This window comes from Phocoena sinus, chromosome 11 (assembly GCF_008692025.1).
Source record: "Phocoena sinus isolate mPhoSin1 chromosome 11, mPhoSin1.pri, whole genome shotgun sequence".
In the NCBI taxonomy this organism is placed as follows: domain Eukaryota; kingdom Metazoa; phylum Chordata; class Mammalia; order Artiodactyla; family Phocoenidae; genus Phocoena; species Phocoena sinus.
This window is the reverse complement of record NC_045773.1, coordinates 60,802,061-60,826,164: the sequence shown is the minus strand read 5'-3', so window position 1 is coordinate 60,826,164 and position 24,104 is coordinate 60,802,061. Positions and strand designations below refer to the sequence as shown.

Genomic DNA, 24,104 nt, shown 5'->3' with positions numbered 1-24,104 from the left:
TCCATGTGGCTATTCATGGATGTCTACATGGATCTTTGTATTCACCCACTCACTTGTCAGTACATTTTTAGCTGTAATTTCAGAAACATCAGAATTCCCTGCTTTTCCAGTCCCATTTTCAAATATTCCTCTTACTATTCTTTGCTAGCTATACTAACAATAATAGCAATACTAATGGTTGTCCCAGAAAGATCAGTCTTAGATTATTGTTTTTCTCCTTTTATATGCACTTGAAGTTCTCATTTTATAAAATGCTCTCAGCTACTCCCAGAATGAGGATGACTATATAATTTCCATAACCAACCATCAGCCTTTCCCCATTCAGTTGTTCACATAATTATGTTTTCTCCTGTATTCCTCAAACTCAAATATTTCTCGAGTCCATTGGCCCCATCCTTAAACATTTTACTTCACTGTGAACAAGTCTCATAACCAACCTCCATACTCCATACAAAAACAACCTGCAATTTTCAAACTCATCACCTGCTCTCTGGGCTGGCACTGTCTCTGTGTCACTGGATTATGCTCTCTTGAGATTAGGGACCAGGTATCATTTATTTCTATATCTCAAGCATTGAACAGAGCATCTGCTAAATATTCTGTTAATCAAACGTTGGAAGAATTCACTTCCAAGTCATCCATGCTGCACACAAGTGTGAAAAAACTCTCTTTCCCCAAGGAATCACGTTTGCTTGAGCTGCTTCCGGTGGCAAATTGAAACTGTTAGTAATACTGCATGGCTCACGTTCTCAAGATCAGTGAGGAGAAAGAAGAAAGTCAAGCTACACAGTTTGTTCAGCCTGGTACCTCTGTCAGTCTAGTTATCACTGAATCTCCTTCACTCTGGAATCAGATGGGCCTAGAATTGTATTTCAGCTGTCACTGCTAGCAGATGTCTACACAGAACCAGGTTACTTATAAATGCCACCTCCTAGGATGTTCTTTAGATCCTTCAAAACCCATGTGCACCCTCTGGATAGTCTGACATGACTTGAAACATGCTACTGTAACTGGAATAAATAATAGTAACAATGATTTATATAGTATTTATCATGTTCCAGACTATGTATTTCATATATGTTAATTCACTTAATCCTCATAGCCACCCTTTAATGTAGGTTCTACATTATCCCCATTTGCAGATGAGGAAACTGAGAACTTGCCAAAAGTTGCATAACTAGTAAGTTGACAGAGCGGGTGGAAATACCTTCTTATCAGAAAATGCATCATGGTGCATCCAATCTTAGGATTCTAGAACAATTCATCGGATTCAAGGGAGTCCATTTGCCAGACTGGTTTTAAGTTGGTTAGAATTCTGAAGACCCAGAGGAAAGGAATGTTCATAAAATTCCTCAAAAGAAAGTTACTATGTATCAAAATGGTTGGTCATCAGCAAAGTTCACATTTAATGAATTATTTTCTTTCACATTTTTTTCAAAAGTTAAGCCAAATGTCATATCTGCTTTATTACTTTTCTTTTCAGAAAGTTAATCTTTTGTAGAAGATCAAAAGCTGCCATACCAGGCTTCCCTGGTGGCGCAGTGGTTGAGAGTCCGCCTGCCGATGCAGGGGACACGGGTTCGTGCCCCGGTCCGGGAGGATCCCACATGCCGCGGAGCGGCTGGGCCCGTGAGCCACGGTTGCTGAGCCTGCGCGTCCAGAGCCTGTGCTCCGCGACGGGAGAGGCCGCGGCAGTGAGAGGCCCGCGTACCGCAAAAAAAAAAAAAAAAAAAAAGCTGCCATGCCATCTCTCCCCTTCGAAGAAGAAATAAGTGAACGTATTGCATTTGTTAGAGAGGGCACATCATATTTTAATGGATTAAAGCAATGTGGAGATGCCCCAAACAATGTTCCCAGCTCACCTCTGACTTATAATGTGACCTCAGGCAGACTCATCACATCCCCAAATCCTGGGAGGCAGCACAGTGAAGTGGAAAGGCAATGAAGTTTGAAATTGGAAGAGACCTGGGGCTGAATTTTTCCTCCTCCCTTGACTTTCTGTGGGACTTCGGCTAAGTCATTTTGCCTAGCTAAGCCTCAGTTTCTCACCATAAACTAGGATAATAATACCTACTTTGCTTCTGAAAAGAAACAAATGGACTCACAGGTGAAAAAGTCTTGCAGGCATAAGGAATTCAGTAAAGGTGAGCTTCTTTCTTGTCTTCAGACTCAGTGACTATTGTGCAAAGCCATGAGAACACTTCTGCAGAATGTTATTTTGTAGTCTTAATGGCCACCGTTAGAGCATGAAAAATGGCATGGCTGGGCATCACATCATGACAACCTTTCTTCAGAATGCATACAGATCTACTGCTGAACGTGTGAACAAGGTCTCTGTGTATTTTTTAATGGCCCTGTTTGCTTTGTCTTTAGAAGAACTGCAATACAGGAATAATCAATGCTTCCCACACTATAAGAACCAGCTTGTTGTTGTTTTCTTAACGTACAATGAGATGCATTCTTGAAAACTTAGTTGTATCAAGATATTCAATGATTATTTTAGAAGCTAGAGGAAGCGTGATTAGCAACAAAATAAAGAAAAACCAAAACCACATTCAAGCTGGGAGATCCCAGGGCAAATCACCAGAAGAAATTGGATGAAATTCAGAACAACAAATTTTGGACTAAAAATCAGGAAAATAAAGGTTAACGGGCAGGAATATTACAACACAGAACACTTTCCGAGAGGAGCAAAAAATAAAACATTGGTTGACTCATAGCAGGGTACATTAAAACAAGAAAAATGCCCTAAAACAGGAAAAATGATAAGCTTTTTACATAGCTTACTGAGTTTTTCTTTTTCTGAATATAAAAGTGTCTGTCTTTTCTTGTAGAACTGTAACTTTCACATGATCATTGACCAACTAATCCTGTTCAACATTAATTTTGCCATTTCGCAATTATTAGCAGGCCCAGATACCCACCCTACCCCCAACTGCAAGATTTCTGAGAGTATGTAAGTCTTTTCCATGTTCACACAAAGTCTCTTTGTAAATGAGTCATTTTTAGGAAAAAAATATTCTCGCTGCCAAATTGTAGGGTTGAAGAATACAGAATCAATTTACTTTCTTCCATGATTCAGAGTTCTGATGCTCCAGGAAAGATGTATAGCTTTGAAAAGGAAATTAAGAAAATAAAATCATCAAATGTGCAAGGGTCACAGTCTCTTCTGAGCCCAGTTCTAACCATACCATAAAATATTCTGCCAATCTAAATGTACAGATTTGTTTCAGTAGTGAGGATAGAGTCATTGATTTCCTTTAAATATTCTAAACTTAAAAAAGAGAATGAAATCTAGAGAAATCTCTTTGGATGTCACTCTCCTTTTTAAAATATAAGAAGGTGATTTAAATTTTATACTATTACATAATTTTCTTCAATGTTTCCCAGAGTTCCAACAGAGTCTCTTATGTACCCAGCCAGGGTAACTAGGTAACCAAAATTAAGTGTATACTTTTAATGTGCACTGTGGATTCCTCTAGGCACTGGCAGAGTTTATAACTCTACACAACTAAATTCTAAGAATATTCATAAATCTGTCTTTCCAGGTATATCTACTACAGAAACTAGTTTTTTTGTCACCTAAGCCAACTATGAGTCAAGGAGTTTATAGGCTTTAACTGATTGCTCAAATTATTTGAGTAACAGATCACATGAATATCTGTAAAATTTCACCTGCGCTGAGATCTAAGAAAGAACTGTGATGCCATAAGGGTCAAAGGGTAGCAGTCAGGGGAAGCTTCCGGAAGACACAGGCTCAAAGGAACAGTCAAGGAAGCACAGTGCAGCAGAGGGAGCCCTTCAACGTGTCCTGCGGTGTGACGGGATGAGACACATCCACGGAGAAGAAAGAAGAGAGAGAGCATGAGGAAGCAGCCTGCAAAACAGGACCAAAATGGGAGGATGGAGGCTATGCACACAGCATTGTGGGTCTGATGAAGGACTTTGATCTCTATCCAAGCCACTCAATCAGGGGCTCACACAATCAGACTTGAGCTTTGCACATGAAAGGAAAACACTGCCTGCCTTTGACAAATAATCTCTGCAGATACAGTTCTGTTCTCAGATTCACAGATGCAATTAAACTTAGCTAAAGTGCCCCATTCCCTGAGTGAGGCAACACTTAAAGTTATACTAAGCTTATTTCAAAAGGAGAATGCACAGCTTTTTAAGTTAACTGATTCCTTCTTAGTAATTCTTATTTCCCACCCTAAATCTCTATAGTTATGCTTTATGTTTAAAGGACGATGACCAATAGCTAAACCTCATTCCCTCTCTTGCTGTCCTATCTTTTTTCATAGTACTTCCCACCATCTGATATTATTTACGTATTTATTATTTTATAATTATGAATTTATTACCTCTCTCTCCCCAGTGGAATGTGATATTCAAAAGAGGATATTTTTTTCTGTTTTCTTCACTGCTATATTCCCTTAGCCTAGAAGAACACCCAACAAATATCTAGAATGTGAGTGGATGAATGAAAGAATAAATAAATAAGCAAATATATAAATATTGAGTCCAACCAGTCACCAGTACCTAGGACTCTAAAAATAATAGTAGAAACAGCCCTGCATTCATAAAGATTACAATCAAAAGAAGACACAATGTCAGCATGAACTGACCTTTAAAATCACAAGTGCTAGGTGTGCCACCAAACAATTCCTTGAATAATTTAATTAAATATACAGATAGCATTCATATACATGTAATGATTATGCACATATTATTATTATTGTTTATACTGCCTATATAAAATATAATGTAATCTATTTAAGAGACGCATGACATAAACATGGAAAGATCCATATATGAGATTTACATAAGGGGTGTGTTGAAGAAAAATGAAGTAGCTAATCCACTAAGCTTTGTCTAGGAAAACTTTATAGAAGAGATGAGTTTTAAATAACGTTTTATTAGAGAAAAGGAAGATAAACTGCCAAAGCAGTGGATACTTCATTTGACACAAATGGTCCACATTTTTTTTTTTTTTTTTGCGGTACGCGGGCCTCTCACCGCTGTGGCCTCTCCCGTTGCGGAGCACAGGCTCCAGACGTGCAGGCTCAGCGGCCATGGCTCACGGGCCCAGCTGCTCCGCGGCATGTGGGATCTTCCCGGACCGGGGCACGAACCCGTGTCCCCTGCATCGGCAGGCGAACTCTCAACCACTGCGCCACCAGGGAAGCCCAATGGTCCACATTTTAATCTATCAGTGAGACGTTCATAGGTGTGTGTGGGGTGGGGGTTGTTTAATGGCAGCGGGAGACAGGGAGACCATAAGCATTTTTGGTAAGGAACCAAGACTGAAGGGAAGTGAGTTCAGGTGGAAACTGTTCTCTCTAGAAGGATGTTTCATATACTTCATAATGAGGCTGCTTCGTGTTATTCTTTTTTCCAAGCTACATCATAGCCATTTCTTTGGCCTGTATCCTAATGTATCTCATTTTCCACGTCCTTCATCTTCATGGCACTCGGACCCCAAACCCCCACAGCTCTTAAAAGACTGAGTCCACAGTTGGTACCATATTCAGTTCAGAGTCGGGAAAGAGGAAAGCATAAAAATCTTGTCTGCTGGATCCTATTGTTCTATTACCAATTATCCACCCCCCAACAAACTTACTCTACAAGCCTAGTTCTCCTTCCTTTCCTCCTTCTCTCTACCACCATTCTGGAGGATTTTAGAATTTGAGAAGAGCATCTTTGCTGGGATAACACCTGAAGCTCAGTAACTGCCCCCCCCACCCCCCGCCGGCTGTCTTCTGAGTTTACTCTCTTCTTCAGAATGAATTCCAGATCCTACGTACTCCTAAAGTGTAGTATCCCAAACCAAATCCAACACTCCAAAAGCAGGATTGTAGTCTTCCATAATACATACATCACATATTACTAACAAGACCAAAAACTGCATCAGCCTTTGAGGCCACACATTACATATGTTAATTCCTCTTTCGACAAGGTTAAATTTAAATACCGTCTCACAGGCAGATATTCTGGTTGAATTTCAGTTTGTTAGAATGGCCATCCTCCAAGTTGACCAGAGCTTTTTGGATCGTCATGTCACCCCAAATGCCAAAATAAATTCCCAAAATGAAATCAAGAATCAAAAATTCTTGAAAGTCATATTAAATCAATGAACATAGAGTATCGAATGCTCAAAAAAAGAACACTGGAAGAAACAGCAAGAGAAAATATTTAATTGTGGGGGAATTTTACCTTTCTAAAAATTAAAACCAAATAAAGAGAAGAACTATTGACAACATCTATAGCAAAGGATTCATTATCTTCATGTATAAGAAGTGCATTATTGAGATGCAAAATACAAGAAAGGACAGTTCGCAAAGAGAACTCCCTCTGAATGCCAGACTTCTATCCTCAATCACCCACTTACAATTTCTACTTGAACGTCTAACATAAAAATCTGATCTACCCAAAGGCAAACTCCTGACTCCCCTTCCCCGATTTTCTCTACCACATCTCATTGGAGTCACCCTTGACTGCTCTCTTGCAAACTCACATCTGATACCTCAGTAAATCCTGGGGGCTCTAACTTCAAAATATCCCTAGAGTGTAGGCAATTCCCTTCCCCTCGCTCCTACCATCATGACGCCAGTCGCCCTCATCTCATTCCTGGATTATTTCAAGAGTCTCCTGTCCTCATCTCCCTGTTTTTGCCCTCATCGCCCTAACATCTATTTTCAACTCAGAAGTCAGAGTCATTTCTTTTACAAATAAGTTATGTCACATTACAGCTTTATTCAAGACCCTCCCATGGCTCCTGAGTTCACTCCAACTGAAACCAAAGTCAAGTGGTCACAAGGGCCTGAAGGCTCTAGGAGGCCCCTCCTTCCTCCCACCTACCTTACACCTTCATCTTGAGTATGTGCCCCACCCCTCTATGTGTGGTTTGAGAAGGCCCTGTAACTTTGAAATTCCCCCCACCTGTGCTGACTACCACTTCTACAAGGTTTAATCCCCCAGAGAAAGCGGGCCCCTTCTGGCATCTCTGGACCATCCAGGGGCACGTTGATGGGTGTGGGGATGGAGAGGGGCACTGCATCACTGAGGTTGACCTGTTGACCAGTGCACTCTTGTCTATTGGAAGTAGTGCATGGTCAGGCTTCCTGAGTCAGTTCTTAAGGCCAATATGGAAAATCATCTCCAAAATGCTGAAGCTTGGTCTAGCCCACCTTTCTCTCTTAGCAAATATGACTTTACTGAAATCTTAGAAAATCAGCATTGGAGAGAACCTTCTTATTTTCCAGATGAAAAGACTGAGGCCCATAAAAGCAAACCAACTTTCAAAGGCAAAGAAGAAGGCAAAACAGCCCCAGATCTCTCCAACAACTAGCTGGGGCTTTGGGTTCAGGGAAGTACTTCCCTTCATGAATAGTAATTAATGACGACAGAAAAGAGATGGAAATGAGCACCATAAAAATACAAACTTCTATAAAATCATAAAATAGTCCTATTATGTTTCCATAAATGGCCTTCTTTAAAAATAAAAATCAATGTCATAGCAGTGCAGTGCCTTTCATAGCTGTACTACTCTGAAGTACCTAACAGGATATATAAATATTTCCTCTGCCTCTTTTTTGATAATGATAAAATAGTAAAATAGTAATATGTTCAGATACTGTGCTGAGAGAAGCTATTTAACTGATAGAGAAATTAGAAAGCAGTGGAAGGATTTGAAAATAGTTCTTTAATTTTGGTTGAAGGCATTTTCCTTATGAAAATTAGTATTTCTCCAGAGTGGAATAATTTCCTATTTAAAGCTTCAGTTGACTTGGCCTGGTTATGTGAAAAAGATTCAAATTACTGATTGAGGGGGGTTGCACAGAGCCAAATCCAAACAAAGCAGAATTCCCTTAGAATTGTTCCATCCAAGTTTCCTTGGCCAGATGGCTTCAATCACCAGCCAGAGGCCCCACCCACACTGCCCCACTCCCGCTGCGCTGGCCCTCGACACACACTAATGACCCTCAGCTGTTCTGGCTCCCAGGCTCACTTTCTCTTCCTGCCTGGTCACCTAACCTCTTATCTCCTGCAGAGGGAAAAAGACAAGGGAAAAGGGAGATATTTAAGAAAAAAGTCATCCCTTTAGGTAAACAGTATTGGGGTAGTGTATCAGTTTCCCACTGCTGATGTAACAAATTACCCCAAACAGAGTGGCTTAACACAGCACATACTTATGTTTCCGGAGGTCAGAAGTTCATAATGGGTCTTAGGGAGCTAAATGCTTGGTGTCACTGGGAGGTTGAATTCCGTCCAGAGGCTCCAGGGGAGAATCTGTCCCTTCCCTTTCCCAGCTTCTAGATGCTGCCTGCATTCCTTGGCTCACAGCTGCTTCCCTCTGATCTCTGCTTCCATCACCCACCACATCTCCTTCTCTGACTGATACTCCTGCCTCCCTCTTATAAGAACCCTTGTGATGACACTGGGCCACTCAGATTAACCAAGAAAATGTCTTCATCTCAAAGTCCCTTTTGCCATGTAAGGTACCATACATATTCACAGGGTTTGGAGTTAGGATGTGGACTTTATTCTGTCTACTACAGTAGGTTTCTTCTTTCTCTAACATCAGATATTACCTAATAGCATCTAACATCTAATGTCAGATACTACAGAGCTATATCTATACATACACACACACACACAAACACAAATATACATGTACTGAATGAGATGAGACAATAAGCCTACTATAGCTTAAATGAGAGTCACAGAGTATAATATCCATGATTATTGTATCAAGCTAATTATAACTAATTTCCAGTACTTCATTCATGGCAAAAAGGGCAAACTAGAGCTGATAGCCTGTGGAAGGCACTCACCTCTCAATATTGCCTAGGACTTTGCACCACTAGAAAGACAAAAGCCTAATAATTTGGCAATGCTGTCAGGGGAGCTCCGTGTCATCACAAGAGGCCAGCAGGTGACAAGTCGACATGTGAGGTGTCTCTGCTTTGGAGTTGAGACAGCACTGCAGCTGCCAGCAACAGAGAGAGCATGTCCCATGGAAGGGGTCTCCAGGCAGAGGGCTCATCTTCATAAAACCCATCCCCCTCAGTATGATCAGGGCAGAACTCCCCCAGGCCCTCGGGCAGTATCTTCAGCGGGATGAAGGGGTTGCAGTGAGGGAATTCACCAAGGTCACATGACACCTGCAGTTATCGCAAGAAAGGGAGGAGTTATAAGAGAAACGACAAGGCAAGTGTTGGCACATAACGGGAGTTGAAGATAAAGGCAAAAGGGGGAGATGCTAGGTTTGGAATCCATTCATTTCATTCAACTCAAATAGAATCAGTCTGATGATAAACTTCTTATCCTTGCACCTAGCAATTTCTGTACTTTTTGGCTTGGCCCTCTAACCCCCATTTGAAGCTTTAACTGCCTAGACTCTTATCCAGGCCACACTTTTCCTCTTGTGACTGGAACCAATGCCCTCTTACCTACCCAAGGATTTTCTTCCTGTAAATATCCCTTATCTCCCAAATTACCGAATTTTCCTCTTCTGCCTCATTTTCATCATCATATAAACATGTTCTAACATCTCCTATTGTTTCAAAAACCCCTTTATCCCACATCCTCCCCATGCTACTGCTCCAGTTCTCTGTTCCCCATTACACCCCTCAGAAGTATCTATGTTCACTGTTACCATTTTATCTCCAACTGTCTCTCTTGAACCCATTGTTTAATCCTGCTTTTCCCTGAAACCCCATTTATCAAGGTCCCTAATGACCTCTATCAAGCAAATCCAATGGTCTAGGCACAGAGCTCATTTTTATCAACCTCATGGCAGCAGTGACACAATGAATGGCTCCCTTCTTCAAATGCGTTCTGCACTTGGCTTCTGGGATTCCACACCCTCCCTGTGGTCCTCCTACTTCACTGACTATTCTTTCCCAATTTCCTCAACTGGATCCTCCTCCTATTTTTCTCTGTAACAGAGCCCTAAGCTCAACTCCCTGCCCCCTTCTCTTCTCCCATTATCTGTACTTACTCCCTGAATGATCTCATCGGCTCTGGCAGGCTTAGATACATCCACATGCTACAGAGTCCTAACTGTGTGTTTTCATTCTCCAACACATTCCCGACTCAAGATTCCTGTTTCTAATATCCTAGGAGACACCTTCAGCAGGTCCACAAATGCATTCTCGATGTCTCCCCCCAAAACTTACATCTCTGCCAGTGTCGCCCAGCTCAGGAAATGGCACCACAATTCACCCGGCTGCCCAAGCTAAGATCCTCTGAGGCTTCCTTGGCAATTTCTCTCATGCCCTCACATCTAACTTGACAGGGATTCTTCTCAGCTTCACATTAAAAAATACTCCAGACTCTGACCACTTCTTCTCTCTTCCAGCACATAGCCCTAATCCAGGCCACCCTTACTTCTCACTCAGAATGTTGAAATAACCTCCTCCATGGCCTCCTGCCCCCACTCTTGCCCCATGTGAATGAAAAATGCCACCTGCCATGTCAGTAAACAAAGGATATTGCAGCCATCAAGCCGTCACATTACAACCACCCAGACTGTAATCCCTGAAGCAACTCAGGATGGAAACAGGATGCCCACCATCAAGCCCTCAGCCACTGCAGCCGCCCCCAATGATGTACCCTGAGGGGACTCAGGATGAGAAAACACAGGACACTGGCCCCAGATAGCTGAGGTGCATATCAAAGGAATGATTTCAATGAGCCTGGACTCTTGCATCTTCCCATACATAAGGAAAGCACTAAATCCCTTAACTTGAGATGTCTGGTTTTCTTTAATGAACGGTAATCTTTTGATGTTTGGACTCCCTGACCTTTGTTGCAAAAATCCCTCTATATCCTGGCCCCTCCCTCACCTCTTCCGAGCAGTCCCTCAGAGCTCTCTGAGACACTGCCTTCCAGGCTTGAAGTCCTCAGAAAGTCCGCCGAATAAAACATAATTCTCAACTTTTAGGCTGTGCATTTTTTCAGCTGACACATATAATCTGCTGTCCACAGAACATTCATATTTATCTTTCTAAATAGTAAGTCAGACCACGTCACTTCTTTCTGCAGGCCCCCTCATGGATGCATCACACTTGGAGTGAATCCCACTGAGTCGGCTCAACAGCACCACCCCCATCTCCTGGCAGTGCTTCAGCTCCAAGCTGGCCACCACTTTGTCACCTCTTCAGACTCCTTTCTTTGACATCTCTCTCAGAGACGCTCACCTGTATATTAATCCCTTTTCCATGCAACACGGGTGTGAAAGGTGCCAGCACACTGCCACTTTGAAAGTTGGCTGCATTTTTTTATTAAATTTGTCAGCAAACCTCTCTCAGGGACTGAACAAGCTCCCTTCTATCCTGATGGTCGGGGTGTTGGTGGTTTAACATGAGGCCTGTGGTTCTTTCTTGCCTTGAAAATTATTGACGCACAGTATAAACCTTCCCATGCTTCGTGGAAAGAGTTAACATCTTGTGATAAAGTCTCCCAGGAGATACGTTTTTTTGGCGACAATTATTTAACATTCAAAAGCTATTAACGCATGTTTATTTACTGTGACAAATATGCTGACTTATCTGTAAAAATTTGCCTAAGTTGCTTTAAAGTGGTTTTGCTTTATGTTTCCTTAATTCATAAATATCCCTAAAATTCTCTTGAAGCTTAGAGGATATTTGTTTAAGTCAGCTTATAAGTATACTCCAGTGCATATATTCTGAGGAAAATAACATCACCTTTAGAAAGATCTTTAACTTGAAAACTTTAAGGCACGAAGGGGATAAAAGGAGTTCTGAGCCCATATATTCATTGATATTGAGAACTCACTGGGCAATTTTTTAATGTAGCAAAGATGTATGCAGTTGTGAAGATACCTAAAAGGAGACTAGAACACTACTTCTATTGACCAAGCTAGCCTTAATGTGGCCCTCAGCTTGACTAAACTTTAGCAGCCTTCCTCCCAAGTCTACACCCCTGATTTCCCTTTTCCTACAGCATTTACTTTAGAAAACTGAAAATCAACCATAAATTTTTTATCTGCCCCTTTGAGATGTAAATCTTTTTAAAAGCTTCTTGCCAGTTTTACAAGCCAGGTCTTTCCCCAGGACCTGAGAGCCATCCCCTTGAAATGGAACCATTAAGGAAACAGCAGCCCAAAACCCATTAAGGAAACAGAGGAGATGACCCTAACTTGGACAGGTGCCAAGTAGCAAACACAGATGTTCTAACCTTGAGGAAGACGTTTGCCATGCTCAGGAATAACTCCATTTGCTCCTCCCATTGATCAATCTCCCCTTAAAGTCCTCCAGTACTTTTCTCCCAGCTCACCCAGCCCTCAGGAGGCCTCCCGCCCCCTGTTTCAGCTGTGTAGAGTTGAGCCTCTCTCCCCTATGACAATAGTCTTGAGTAAAGTCTTCCCTGCCTGTTGAATTTCGCCCAGTGCAATGTTACATTGACCCTATAATCCCAGTACTGGAGATGACTAAGCTTTCAGTACTCACAGGCTTACCATCTTGACCAGGTTGTCCAGGGTATCCAGGGTTCCCAGGTTGTCCAGGGTCACCCTAGAGAGGAAAAAAAGTTCTCAGTCCAAAACAACCAACCACACTGATTCAGCCAGAGTCCATCAAGGTTCAAAGCCAATTCCATTATTTGCAGCTTTTTGTATATTGAAAAACAAACAAACAAAGATGGAAATCCCAAAATAGGGTTAGAAAAATGCTATCATATCTACCTTAAAAATTAAAGGCTTTTTATTATGTAAAACTTTCAGGGATTTAATTCTGTGAGCACAACAGGTATAACAAGGAAAGTACTTTTCACCGATGTAAAACATCAGTATTTATAGCAAGAGACATTTTTAGAATTCTGAACAAACTGTGCAATGTCAGAACAACTATGGTTTCAACGACAGTAGTATTTCACGCAGAAATCTATAGATTTAATTCTATTCTAGATGTTACACTACAGATATCCATGACCTATTATATAATAATTCAATTGATAATTATTTTTTAATATGATATCACTTACAGGTGGAATCTAAAATATGACACCAATGAACTTATCTATGAAACAGGAACAGACTCACAGATATAGATAGAGGACAGACTTGTGGTTGCCAAGGGGAACGGGGGTGGGGGAGGGATGGATTGGGAGTTTGGAATTAGCAGGAGCAAACTATTAGATATAGAATGGATAAACGACAAGGTCCTACTGTATAGCACAGGGAACTGTATTCAATATCCTGTGATAAACCATAATGGAAAAGACTATGAATAAGAATGTGTATATATATGTGTGTGTGTGTGTGTATATATATATATATATATATATATATATATATGTTTCATTGAATAAGTTTGCTGTATAGCAGTAATTAACACAAAATTATAAATCAGCTATGCTTCAATAAAAAACAAGAATCATTTCTACCTTAAAAAAAAGTATTTTTTTTAGAAAACAGCCCATAGGCTATGTGATCTTCCATGTGGGACTCAAGTTTACAGCTGCACAACAGTTATTTCTTTCAGTCCAGTCAGTGTGTCTCTGCCTATATTTATAATCTCATTTTAACATAATGATAAACTTCTAGATTTGAATATTTTCATGAAAGTGAGGCCCAAGCCAAAGAACTCTGCCCAACCCCCAGATTCCCTGAGTACATTTCACACCTAAAAACGGACCTTTGTCCTCACAAACCAGAGACCTTCAAGGAACATTATTCCATACAGCCTAGCAACGAGCCCAGGCCCAACGGTCAGTACTGACCAATCAGATGGTCACCACCCATGAAAAAAGGCGATGAAAGCAACATTTTTTGTGAAGTGAGGATGTTTTATAATTTAATTCTAAGAAATTAAAAAATAATATGAGGGAATTCCCTGGTGGTCCAGTGATTAGGATTCTGTGCTTTCACTGCCGAGGGTGCAGGTTCGATCCCTGGTCGGGGAACTAAGATCCCACAAGCTGAGGGGTGTAGCCAAAATAATAATAATAATAATAGTTGTAGTAATAATAATAATATCATATCCATGTATTATGGAGTCCATGAGGTCCACATGCGGTACCTCCCCTAAAAACATCACGTCTCGGCCATCAGTATTGGTAAACTACTACAGACAGACAACTGATTTCAATTCAGTGCTTCATATCTACATCAAGAAATCATTCACACATACCACAGTGATTATACATTAACTAAACACCAGTGCTAAGGGTACTTGCACAGAGCCAAATATGCTGATCTGAAATTCTACTTCAGGCTACTGGCGAGGGAGGTTTGTTCCTGAAACATAACAGGAAAAATGGAAAGAACTGTGTGAACTCTATCAAGGAACCAATGAAGAAAGGATGGGTTTTTCACCTACGATTGCCCAAGAGGTTTAGTTTGTGGAAAGGCTGAGAAGAAGGGAAATGCCATTTTTAAAAGAGATCGAAAAAGAATAGCTGTAAATCCAGGGAGAAAAATAACACAGGAACGTGTAATTTCTTGCTGAAGAGGTACAATTTGTAATTCTAATCCAAAGACACCCAGTGTCAGCTGGACATTAAGGGAGCAGCATTCCTGTTCTCTAGGGTGTTAGAATTTTTTTTTTTTTTTTTTTTTTTTGCGGTACGCGGGCCTCTCACTGTTGTGGCCTCTCCCGTTGCGGAGCACAGGCTCCGGATGCGCAGGCTCAGCGGCCATGGCTCACGGGCCCAGCCGCTCCGCGGCATGTGGGATCTTCCCAGACCAGGGCACAAACCCGTGTCCCCTGCATCGGCAGGCGGACTCTCAACCACTGCACCACCAGGGAAGCCCCTAGGGTGTTAGATTTTTTTCTTCTTATTTTGAGAGGTTCCACACCAATCTCTGGCCTCCCTGCCATTTTTATTTAACCATGTTCAGATTGGCCTCACTGCCTTTTAACAGATTCGATCTTTTTTTTAACTTCTGGGAAGACTCTTCCTTTTCCATTTGAGTTAATATAACAAAATTTCCAATCACTGCACCTTCCTTGTTACTGCATTTTCTCCTGATGTCTTTTTCTACTGAAATGCTACAGCAGCTCCCATATCACTGATCATTTATTCATAACAAGAGTTTTCTCAAAATTTTCCCTTGATGGGTCTTCATTTATCATTTGGATTGAGACTCCTTGAAAACATGGTCAACATTTTCTTCTTTTTTGGACAATGCTGGGTACCAAGTAGAAGTTCAATAACTATTTGCTGACTATTTCCAATCAGATCCAATCTCCTGTTAATGACCTCTTTACTTGCAGAACATTAATTATCAGCAAAATCTAGGACATCAAAAGGATCTGAGAGGCTTTAACTTCTACAATGATGAGGCTGAAATAAAACTTTGGCATGAGAAGAAACAGGATTTGTGTTTTTATGCTGCATAAAAGTACAAAATATACTTAACAATAATATTTTAAATGAATCAAAACTAAGTTTCCAAGGGAAAAAGATCACCCACAGGATAAATCCAGTGTGACTTCTTAAGGCACAGGTCAACAGCCCCAAGATGGAAAATAATCTCTTTTGCAGGTTCTATTATTTCTAGTAGGTTTTACTGGTTATTTTGACTATTGTCCTACTGGTTTATTTGCAAAAACTCAGGTAGGTTTGCTGTTGTTGGAAGAATAAAGTAAAACCCTAACTGATTTTCGAAGAGAAGCCCAATTAGAATAAAAATTCAATTTTATTACTGTAATAAAACCAACTTTTACTGACTATTTATTATATGCTATGCACTGCTCTAAGAGATTTACATGTATCAAATTACTTAATCCTCACGATAACCCCACGAAGCAGGTAATTTTACTGCTCCCATTTTACATATAAGAAAACTGAGACCCAGGAAGGTTAGGTAACTTGCCCAAGGTCACAAAGCAGCAGTAGAGATGGGAACTCAGTCAATTCAGCTCCAGACTCCATGCTCCTAAACACTGCTCTCTCTGCCCACATCAAAATGCATACACTGATCAGAACCCAACCCAGGGAGAGCTAGCAAATTTAACATGGAAAAAATTTTCCAAATACATCAAATTAGACATATGACCTATAATTATATAACTGTGACTAAATTCTCAATCTGCTTTCTTCTAATTTAGTTGAAACATTTGCAATTTAAAAAAATAAGTATTCAGCTGAAAAGCAATTCTTACTTATGATGAATTGATTTTGTGCCACAGGATTTCTGAGTTGCTGACAGGAATGGAAACATCATGGACTAAGTTAAAACATCCCTGCACATGGCCTTGCAAGTGTGCAAATATGAATAATTAAAGTGAGAAACAGTAATGCTTTCAAAAGTAAGCTAATATTTTAAGTTGCTCACCTAAAACAAATATCTCCTAGGTCCAAATCCCATGTTTTCAAGCTCTCTTCTCAAAATGCTTGTGCCTTCAGACTAACTACTGGCCTCCACAAAAGTATCTGACCTAAGACCTATTCCTTTCTCCAAAACCAACCTCTCCCCTCCCTCAAAACTCAAACATTCTGTTCAGCTAGAAGGAATCCACTTAGTTTGGGAAAATTAACATAAAAATGTGAATGCCCAGTGGCTCCTGAAATTTTCCAAAGGCTTTTGTATTTTAGACAGAGGCTACTTTGATAATCCAAAGGAGTCTCTAATCAGAAGAATTATCAGAGTGAAACAAAGGGCATCAATATAGTTGTAGAAAGAATGGTATTTCAGAGAAAATAAGTTATTAAGAAATTGCTCCTTCCTAAAAAAAGGGAAAAAAAGGCTTTCTTTCCACTTCTGCACTCATAGATCTAACATTTAAGATTAGATCAAATGTGGGGAGTTTGTCCCCATAAATGTTCCTCCAGCTATGAAGTGGGAGAAGAAGCTGCCATTTGCATGGATAGGTCTTTTGGAAGGGAGCTGTTTGTAAATTGGGGATTGCCTGGATCTTTCACATAGAACAAAGGTATTCCATATAGGTTAATCAGGAGGAGGGGTGAACCTTATTTCTTCAATGATTTCATAATTTTTTAAATAAAAAATATATTATTATTAAGCACTGTGCTAGACAGTGGAATTCCAAAGGAGAATTTAGTTTGTATTAACCTTCATTGTGAAGTGTTTGCATATAAAAATCATTCCCAGAGAGTCATTAATTTAATCACTCCCTTTGACATTAAGGACACAGAATAAATAAGCCAGCCTCATACAGGGGCTCACAGCCCCATGACAGATATATTTTTCTATGCATATTAAAGAGTTATAATGCCATGAAAAGTCCAAGTATGGGATACCTTAGTTAATTTAACCTGGTTTTGCAATAGGCATGTCATATTTGTTGGAAATTGAGAGAACTTGAAGCAGATGACCGACTTTATCTTAAAATAAGCACTTACCCACCTATCCACACACAAATTTCTCCTCTGTTTCAGTTTCATGACCAAACTCTCAGCTCTGAGAACCCAATTTCTGGCTAATGGGAAGACTAGATTCTCCTGCACAGGTAAGTCTGCTTGATGGAAATCTGCAAAACTTTCCAGAGAGCATCTCACAAAAACAGCCAATACGTCTCAATTGGATCTATAGTAAAATCCATTCATCTGTTTTAGTTCTGATTCTGTTGAACTAATTAAAACTCTATCAATTTCCCAGGGCAGAAATTCTCTAAAGGAAGAACAACTCAGGGTGTTGCTAGGGATTTTGTTTTTCACATGCAGGTCTCCAACGTGGGTAAGGAACCACCTCCAGGGGAAAGAGCCCTAAAAGGATGGAAGAGTGTGTGTGTGTCCTGTCCTCCTGCCAGATTTTCTGAAGAAAATGGAAAGCAGATTAAGAAGGCACGCCAACTTGAAGATCTGTGGAAAACTGCAATTTCACTTAAAGTAGTAGGTGGCAGTGGGGCTAGATGATGACTAAGAAAAGAGAATGAAAATGAGGAACACATGAAACTTGGAAATACTGAAAATCAGAGGCTTTCCCAGATAAGACAAAGGGTGTGCTAAAAATTTGCTATAGAAACATACAGGCATAAAAATTGGTGTCACTTCAAGATGCCTAATGGATCACTAATGATGAATCAGGAAACATGAGAGGCATCAGGTGCCCCACACCTGGAAGTGGACAGCCCCTTAGAGTCCCTGGGGGTGGCCTGAGGGGCTGGAAGGTCCTCTGGGCTTAGAGAAGACAGATGTCATAGGACTCTGATCTCTTGCAGATCAAATCATTTCTATGTATAACAACCCAAGTTGAATAAGCTGTATAACTATGTTTTAAAAGATAGTCTGCTGGTAGGTCACACCATACTGCCTTGCAAGGTAAATTCTCCCAGAAACATCTTATAGGTATTTTTCCTTTGTATCACACATCCTAAGTAACATGGTTACTTTAATAGAAGAACACTTGGATTAAATTTCCTAAAGGCAATCTAAAAATTGTTCACTATAGTAAATTGATTATAATGGAATGAAGTCAAGTTCCAAGCCAAACAGATTTACTTTGAATGAAGTATTGAATGTATTCTTTTTTTTTTAAGATTTGTTTTTTGATGTGGACCATTTTTTTTGGAAGTCTTTATTGAATTTGTTACAATATTGTTTCTGCTTTATGTTTTTGGCCCCAAGGCATGTGGGATCTTAGCTCCCCGACCAGGGATCAAACCTACACCCCCATATTGGAAGGCGAAGTCTCAACCACTGGACCACCAGGGAAATCCCATTCTTTTAATTCTTAAATTGCATTTCTTTCTTGATTTTAACAACTAGGTTTGAAGTAGGTTATGAACTATCAACTGAAAATAGATGGGGAAACATGCACAAAAGTTAGGAAGAATCCGACTCTCAGATTACCAGTCTAAAAACTGAAAATTTTTAGTTGTGATGATTAAAACTCTCAGAAAATTCCACCTAAATGAACATTACAACTCATATTTAACAGAATTTATTATGGTCACTTCAAGTAATAGATGAGCAATACATGAAACATTCTTTCTGGCTAGGAAGTCATACTTGCTTTCAAGTTAGACATTATTTTTATCTAGATGATATTTTAAAATAATATTAAATAAACAAGATTTATCTATAGTGGACAAACCACTTGACATCTCAGTATCTTAGACTATGTCTAAGTGATGCCACGATTAGTATCAACTTACTTTAAAAAATTTAGTCATTCATATTTAATAACACAGAAACACATTCAGAGTATTTGTTATGTTAAAAAGTGACTAGTTATAAAATAGTATGCACATCATGGTTCCAATCATATACAAATGTGTACACAGATGAATATATAAGTTTTCACATATATACACACACAAATAACACATATACACACACAAATAAATATGTAAATGTAACTGGGAGATATGCATTATGACTATGACTAAAAGTAATTATTACATGATTAAGTAAAATAAATAAATCAATACACATGCACACACATATACACACTTTCCTCTCTTTTTAGAATTGGACATCAAACACAACATTCCAACCAACTTTAAATTTTTTACTTCATTTTTCTATCTGAAAATCATTTTGACAGAATAAGCATTTAGACATTTAAGAATTTAGAACGTATTTTAACAAATGACCTTTCTTCATTTTTTACCAGGTTGTAAGGAGGTATCATTCTTGGGATACAGTAGTGGTATTAGGGGAAAAAACAAACAGACAAACAAGCAAACAAATAACACTCCCTCACTTTATGTGGTATCAGTTTTAGGTTCAAAGGCAATTACAGATTAGAATCACTTTTTTAAAAAATCACTAAAATTCACATTTTAAACTATTCTAAGGTATTAGGCAGACATTTCACAACAGAGTCAATGGTGATTAGGAATTTGGTGTCTACTCAGCTCTTATTTGTGTGTTTTATCAAAAGTAGCATGTTAGGTATTACTCACTTTGGGGCCTTGTAGTCCTGGTTTTCCTGGAGGACAAATACAGGGAGCTGCCGTTGAACCAACATCACTGGGACCATTGAAGCACTAAAAGACAAAAATGGAGATAAAGGCACACGGCAAGACATACATATGTGCACATATGCCTGTGTATGTCTGTATGTGTGTGTGAAATGGTAAAGATATCTTATATTTACTGTCCAATTTTATTTAGTCCAATCCAATAAGAAATTCAGAATCACAAAAAAGCTATGAATACTAGATACATTCAAACTACATAAAAATGGGTTCTATTTATCTAACATACTTACAATTGTTGGAAGGAAGTTAAACAGTCCCACAATGCAAATACTACCTTAAGGAGAATAATAGTATCCAGGCCTACCTCACCGTTCTGAAAGAAAAACAACAACAAATGTGTTTTAAGACATGTTTCTAATTAAATTTCTAAATTATCTTCCTAATTTACAGATATTTCCTTGTCCAGGGTAGAGATAAATGAAGTAAGTAAGCAAGAGCTAAAACATTTGCGTGCAACGATCCTAAAACATTACCTATTTATGTTATTCCCACATTTATAATAGGATAAAGGAAGGAAATTAGCAATGATGGAGAGTGTGCTTGGTATAACGGCCACACAGGAACAAAAATACCTCAAGGTGGGGTTTATACGCTCTCTTGAACTTTCTGGGAATCACTTAAGAACCAGAGAAAAAGCCAAAACACATCTAAGCAAGTCGCAAACTGCATGCATTCAATTTTTTTTTTTTTTTTTTTTTTTTGCGGTACACGGGCCTCTCACTGTTGTGGCCTCTCCCGTTGCGGAGCACAGGCTCTGGACGCGCAGGCGCAGCGGCCATGGCTCACGGGCCCTGCCGCTCCGCAGCATGTGGGATCTTCCCGGACCGGGGCACAAACCCGTGTCCCCTGCATCGGCAGGCAGACTCTAAACCACTGCGCCACCAGGGAAGCCCCTCCATTCATTCAATTTTATGCAATTTACTTTAGAAAAGCTTCTTACTAAGCCATCTATTTCTTACTGAATGACACACAATTTTAAAATAGGTTAATAATCTTTCCAAACAATAACAGATTAGATCAGAAAATGAGAAGGTGGCAATGAAGATGAAAAGGGTAAACAAGCCTGAAAAAGTCATACCTGAGAGTGAGGAAGGAGCCATAAAAACAGAAAAAGTGGATGTGAGAACACAGAATCTACAATCTCACTCTATGCTTCTATTATACGGGGGGTCATAGTCATGGCATAACATCAGTGGAGAAATAGCAATAAATCAAGTATGTACAATGGGCTCTCAAAATGAAATAACTTCTTAATGCTTTTAGGAGAGATTTATATTCCAAGTTATAAATAACTAAAATAAATATTATGGTGTTTAAACAACTACTTAAGTAGAAAATCAAGAATGAATCATTTCTAGAAGCTTCCATCTTTGATTTTATTACAGATCCTTCAAATGTGCTGCTCTATGTCCTCAAATTTTCAGAATTTGGATCCATAATTTATTCAGTTTGATAGGAAATAAGAAAATGATGACAGCATGACTATACAAATGAAAAGAACTACGTAGGGTTCAAATATGACTGGAAATCCACATTGTCAAAAACTTTTATGACATTTTACCTTATTTTCACTAGCAACAATATACTGTTTCTTGCCCAGGGGAAAAGGGATTGATCTCACACTCACACACACACACACACACACACACACACATACTCACACACATATATGATCAGACTCTATAACATTTTAGCTTATAATCTTTTTCTTCCTAATGCATTAGTGAAAATAGCTAAATAAATAGAAAGTTGCTTATATCCTAGAACTATAAGAAAATCCTACTTGGGTGGCAACAAAAAGAAAAATTTATACTCATTATGGTATGAGAAAACGTGCTAGTAAACAGGAAAATGAATAATTTTCCATTCTTCAGAATTGTGCCACGTGAGGTATTTCACCCACACATTTAATAAAGTATAGAAATGTATTTTACTTACTGGACATTCAGACAATGAATTCTATATTTTTCTAGAGCAGGCCTATCCCTGCTTCACTTGAGTAGTGGAACAATCAATCTGAGATGAGAAAATATTTCCCGTGGTCTTCCATTTACACTTGTACACATTATAATTTTATTTCAATTATGAACCTCAAAATATGTTTTAATCAGTGTCATTTTATTTGCATTGACAATGAAGAAACAAATTAACTCTATATGTTAAATTAAAGCTCGTATATTATCTGCGTTTTATTTCTTGCTTTGAAAGTACTGAAGCAACACTTAGGAAAATATAATTCATCCTACTCACAAATCCAGGAATCTCACATGCTGTCTCCCGGTTGTTCTGCTCTGGGTCACAGTAGATTCGTAACTTTTGGACATCAAACTAGAAACATAAAAGCAATCAAGTTAAAGTTGAGGCCCAAGCAAATTGTTTTATAAAAGCAACTCACATACACAGAAGCAGCCAGTGTAGTTAGCAATCATATAAAATATAGATCGAAACACTTCGTTAAAAATAAAAATACAATAAGCAATATACATACAAAATTTAAATACTTAACATATAGTGTAAAGATGTGATGCAACAAAACTCCTAAGAAAAACTTCCCTAGCACCAAGAACAAACCTCTGACTTCTTTGGGAAACCCAGTGGAGCTTCTGTAGTATCCTTCTATTAAGAGCTCATCTAGACGGCATTTCCTAGACAACTTAAAAGCTTTCCCAGGCTTTCTGTGTTTACCCTACATCTCTTCACATCCCTGATTGCATAAAGTCGGGTCAAGAAACCATCTTTAGTTTCAGAGATTTAGTTCTTGGCATGGAGTATTGTGTGATGAGTAAGCCCAGCACCTGTCACTATTTAAATATTTACTACAATTTGACGTGTAACATTAATACATAGAGACCATATGTGTAATCCTACATTTGAATATGACACAGTCTTCCCTTAATAGAAACAGAGTAGGAAAGACATACCTTTTCAAATAAAGGATTTTTCAAGAAATGGCTATCTTTTACATACACACTTCTCAACCCGCACACAGATATTCTAGTTTAAAGAGATACCAAAATAGTCACCGTTTTGTTTATGAAGAACACTGACATGCATTAATCTAATTTTATCCTCACAGCTGCAAAGAAATTTTTACAACCCCCAATCACAGCTGTAATCCTTTCCCAAATTCATGATATATTCTATGCTTCTCCTGGGAAATATGAAATTGATGGTCCATAAGAACGTAGATTCTACCCTGCACCTAAGGGAACAAATTTCTAAGAATTATTATATTGTTTGATTTTTCATTTTCATACACACACACAAACACACAATTTCACTAATGAACTGACCACATTTTCATTAAGTCTCTTAAAGGAATTAAGTTAAATACAGTTAAATGGAATAAATACTATCACCAGAGCTCCATTTTATATAATACGAAAAGCAGATCATTTTTATCCACCTGAACGGTTTCTTCTTTCCCAGAGTATTTTCCAATTTGGGTTTGCCCACTGATGAACATCCCTAAAACTGGATGTAAGGGCTTGTTTTCAATTTGTTGATCATCAATATACAGAGTTACATCTTGTTCGGTTACTAAGAGACGAATTTGATGCCAGCCTTCATCAAATAATGTCTGTAGGAAGAAAATACAGCAGATTCATAAATAGAGTTCCAAACAATCTTTTCGTTTCTTTGTTTCTATTCTGTTGTCATCAAGTGTAAATCCATACCACCCAGATTGATCGTATCATATTCTAACTCACCCTGACCCAAGCTGGGTCTCAAAGGCCACCCAGCAATTATTTTAATCCCTAGCTGCATTTCCATTTCACATCTCAAAGTGGCTGTACCAAAGTATTTACTGAAACAACTCCCTCAAGGTCACAGATAAGTTCCTAATGTCCCAATCCAAGTGGCTTCTTTCATTCCCTCATTTTATTTACTTCATGGCAACTGTGGACCCTGTAACTAGTCCATCCGCATTGATGGTCTCAGCTTCCGTGATTCAAACCATCTTGATCACCTTCATTCTTTCTTCTACAACTGTCCATTCTCTATCTCTTTGAGGGTTCATTTTCCTAAACCTGCCTTTTAATGAGGGCATTCCCCACAGGTCGGTCCTTGACCTTTTCCATTCTCCCCTTGATGATCTCATTCATTCCAACAGTTCAGTTATAACTTTTATGGAATATCTCCCATATCCACATTGACAGCCTGGACCTCCTTCTCACATATGGT

The 24,104-nt window shown here is 39.1% G+C and overlaps 1 protein-coding gene across 1 annotated transcript in view; it reads right to left on the bottom strand.

Annotated features, from left to right (window-relative positions):
- COL21A1 (collagen type XXI alpha 1 chain) overlaps positions 1-24,104 on the bottom strand; it is a 127,539-nt gene that overhangs the window by 79,827 nt on the left and 23,608 nt on the right. The window contains 5 exon segments of the mRNA XM_032648979.1: positions 12,477-12,539; positions 19,842-19,925; positions 20,224-20,232; positions 22,170-22,247; positions 23,326-23,499. Of these exon segments, the coding sequence (XP_032504870.1) occupies positions 12,477-12,539; positions 19,842-19,925; positions 20,224-20,232; positions 22,170-22,247; positions 23,326-23,499 (408 nt within the window).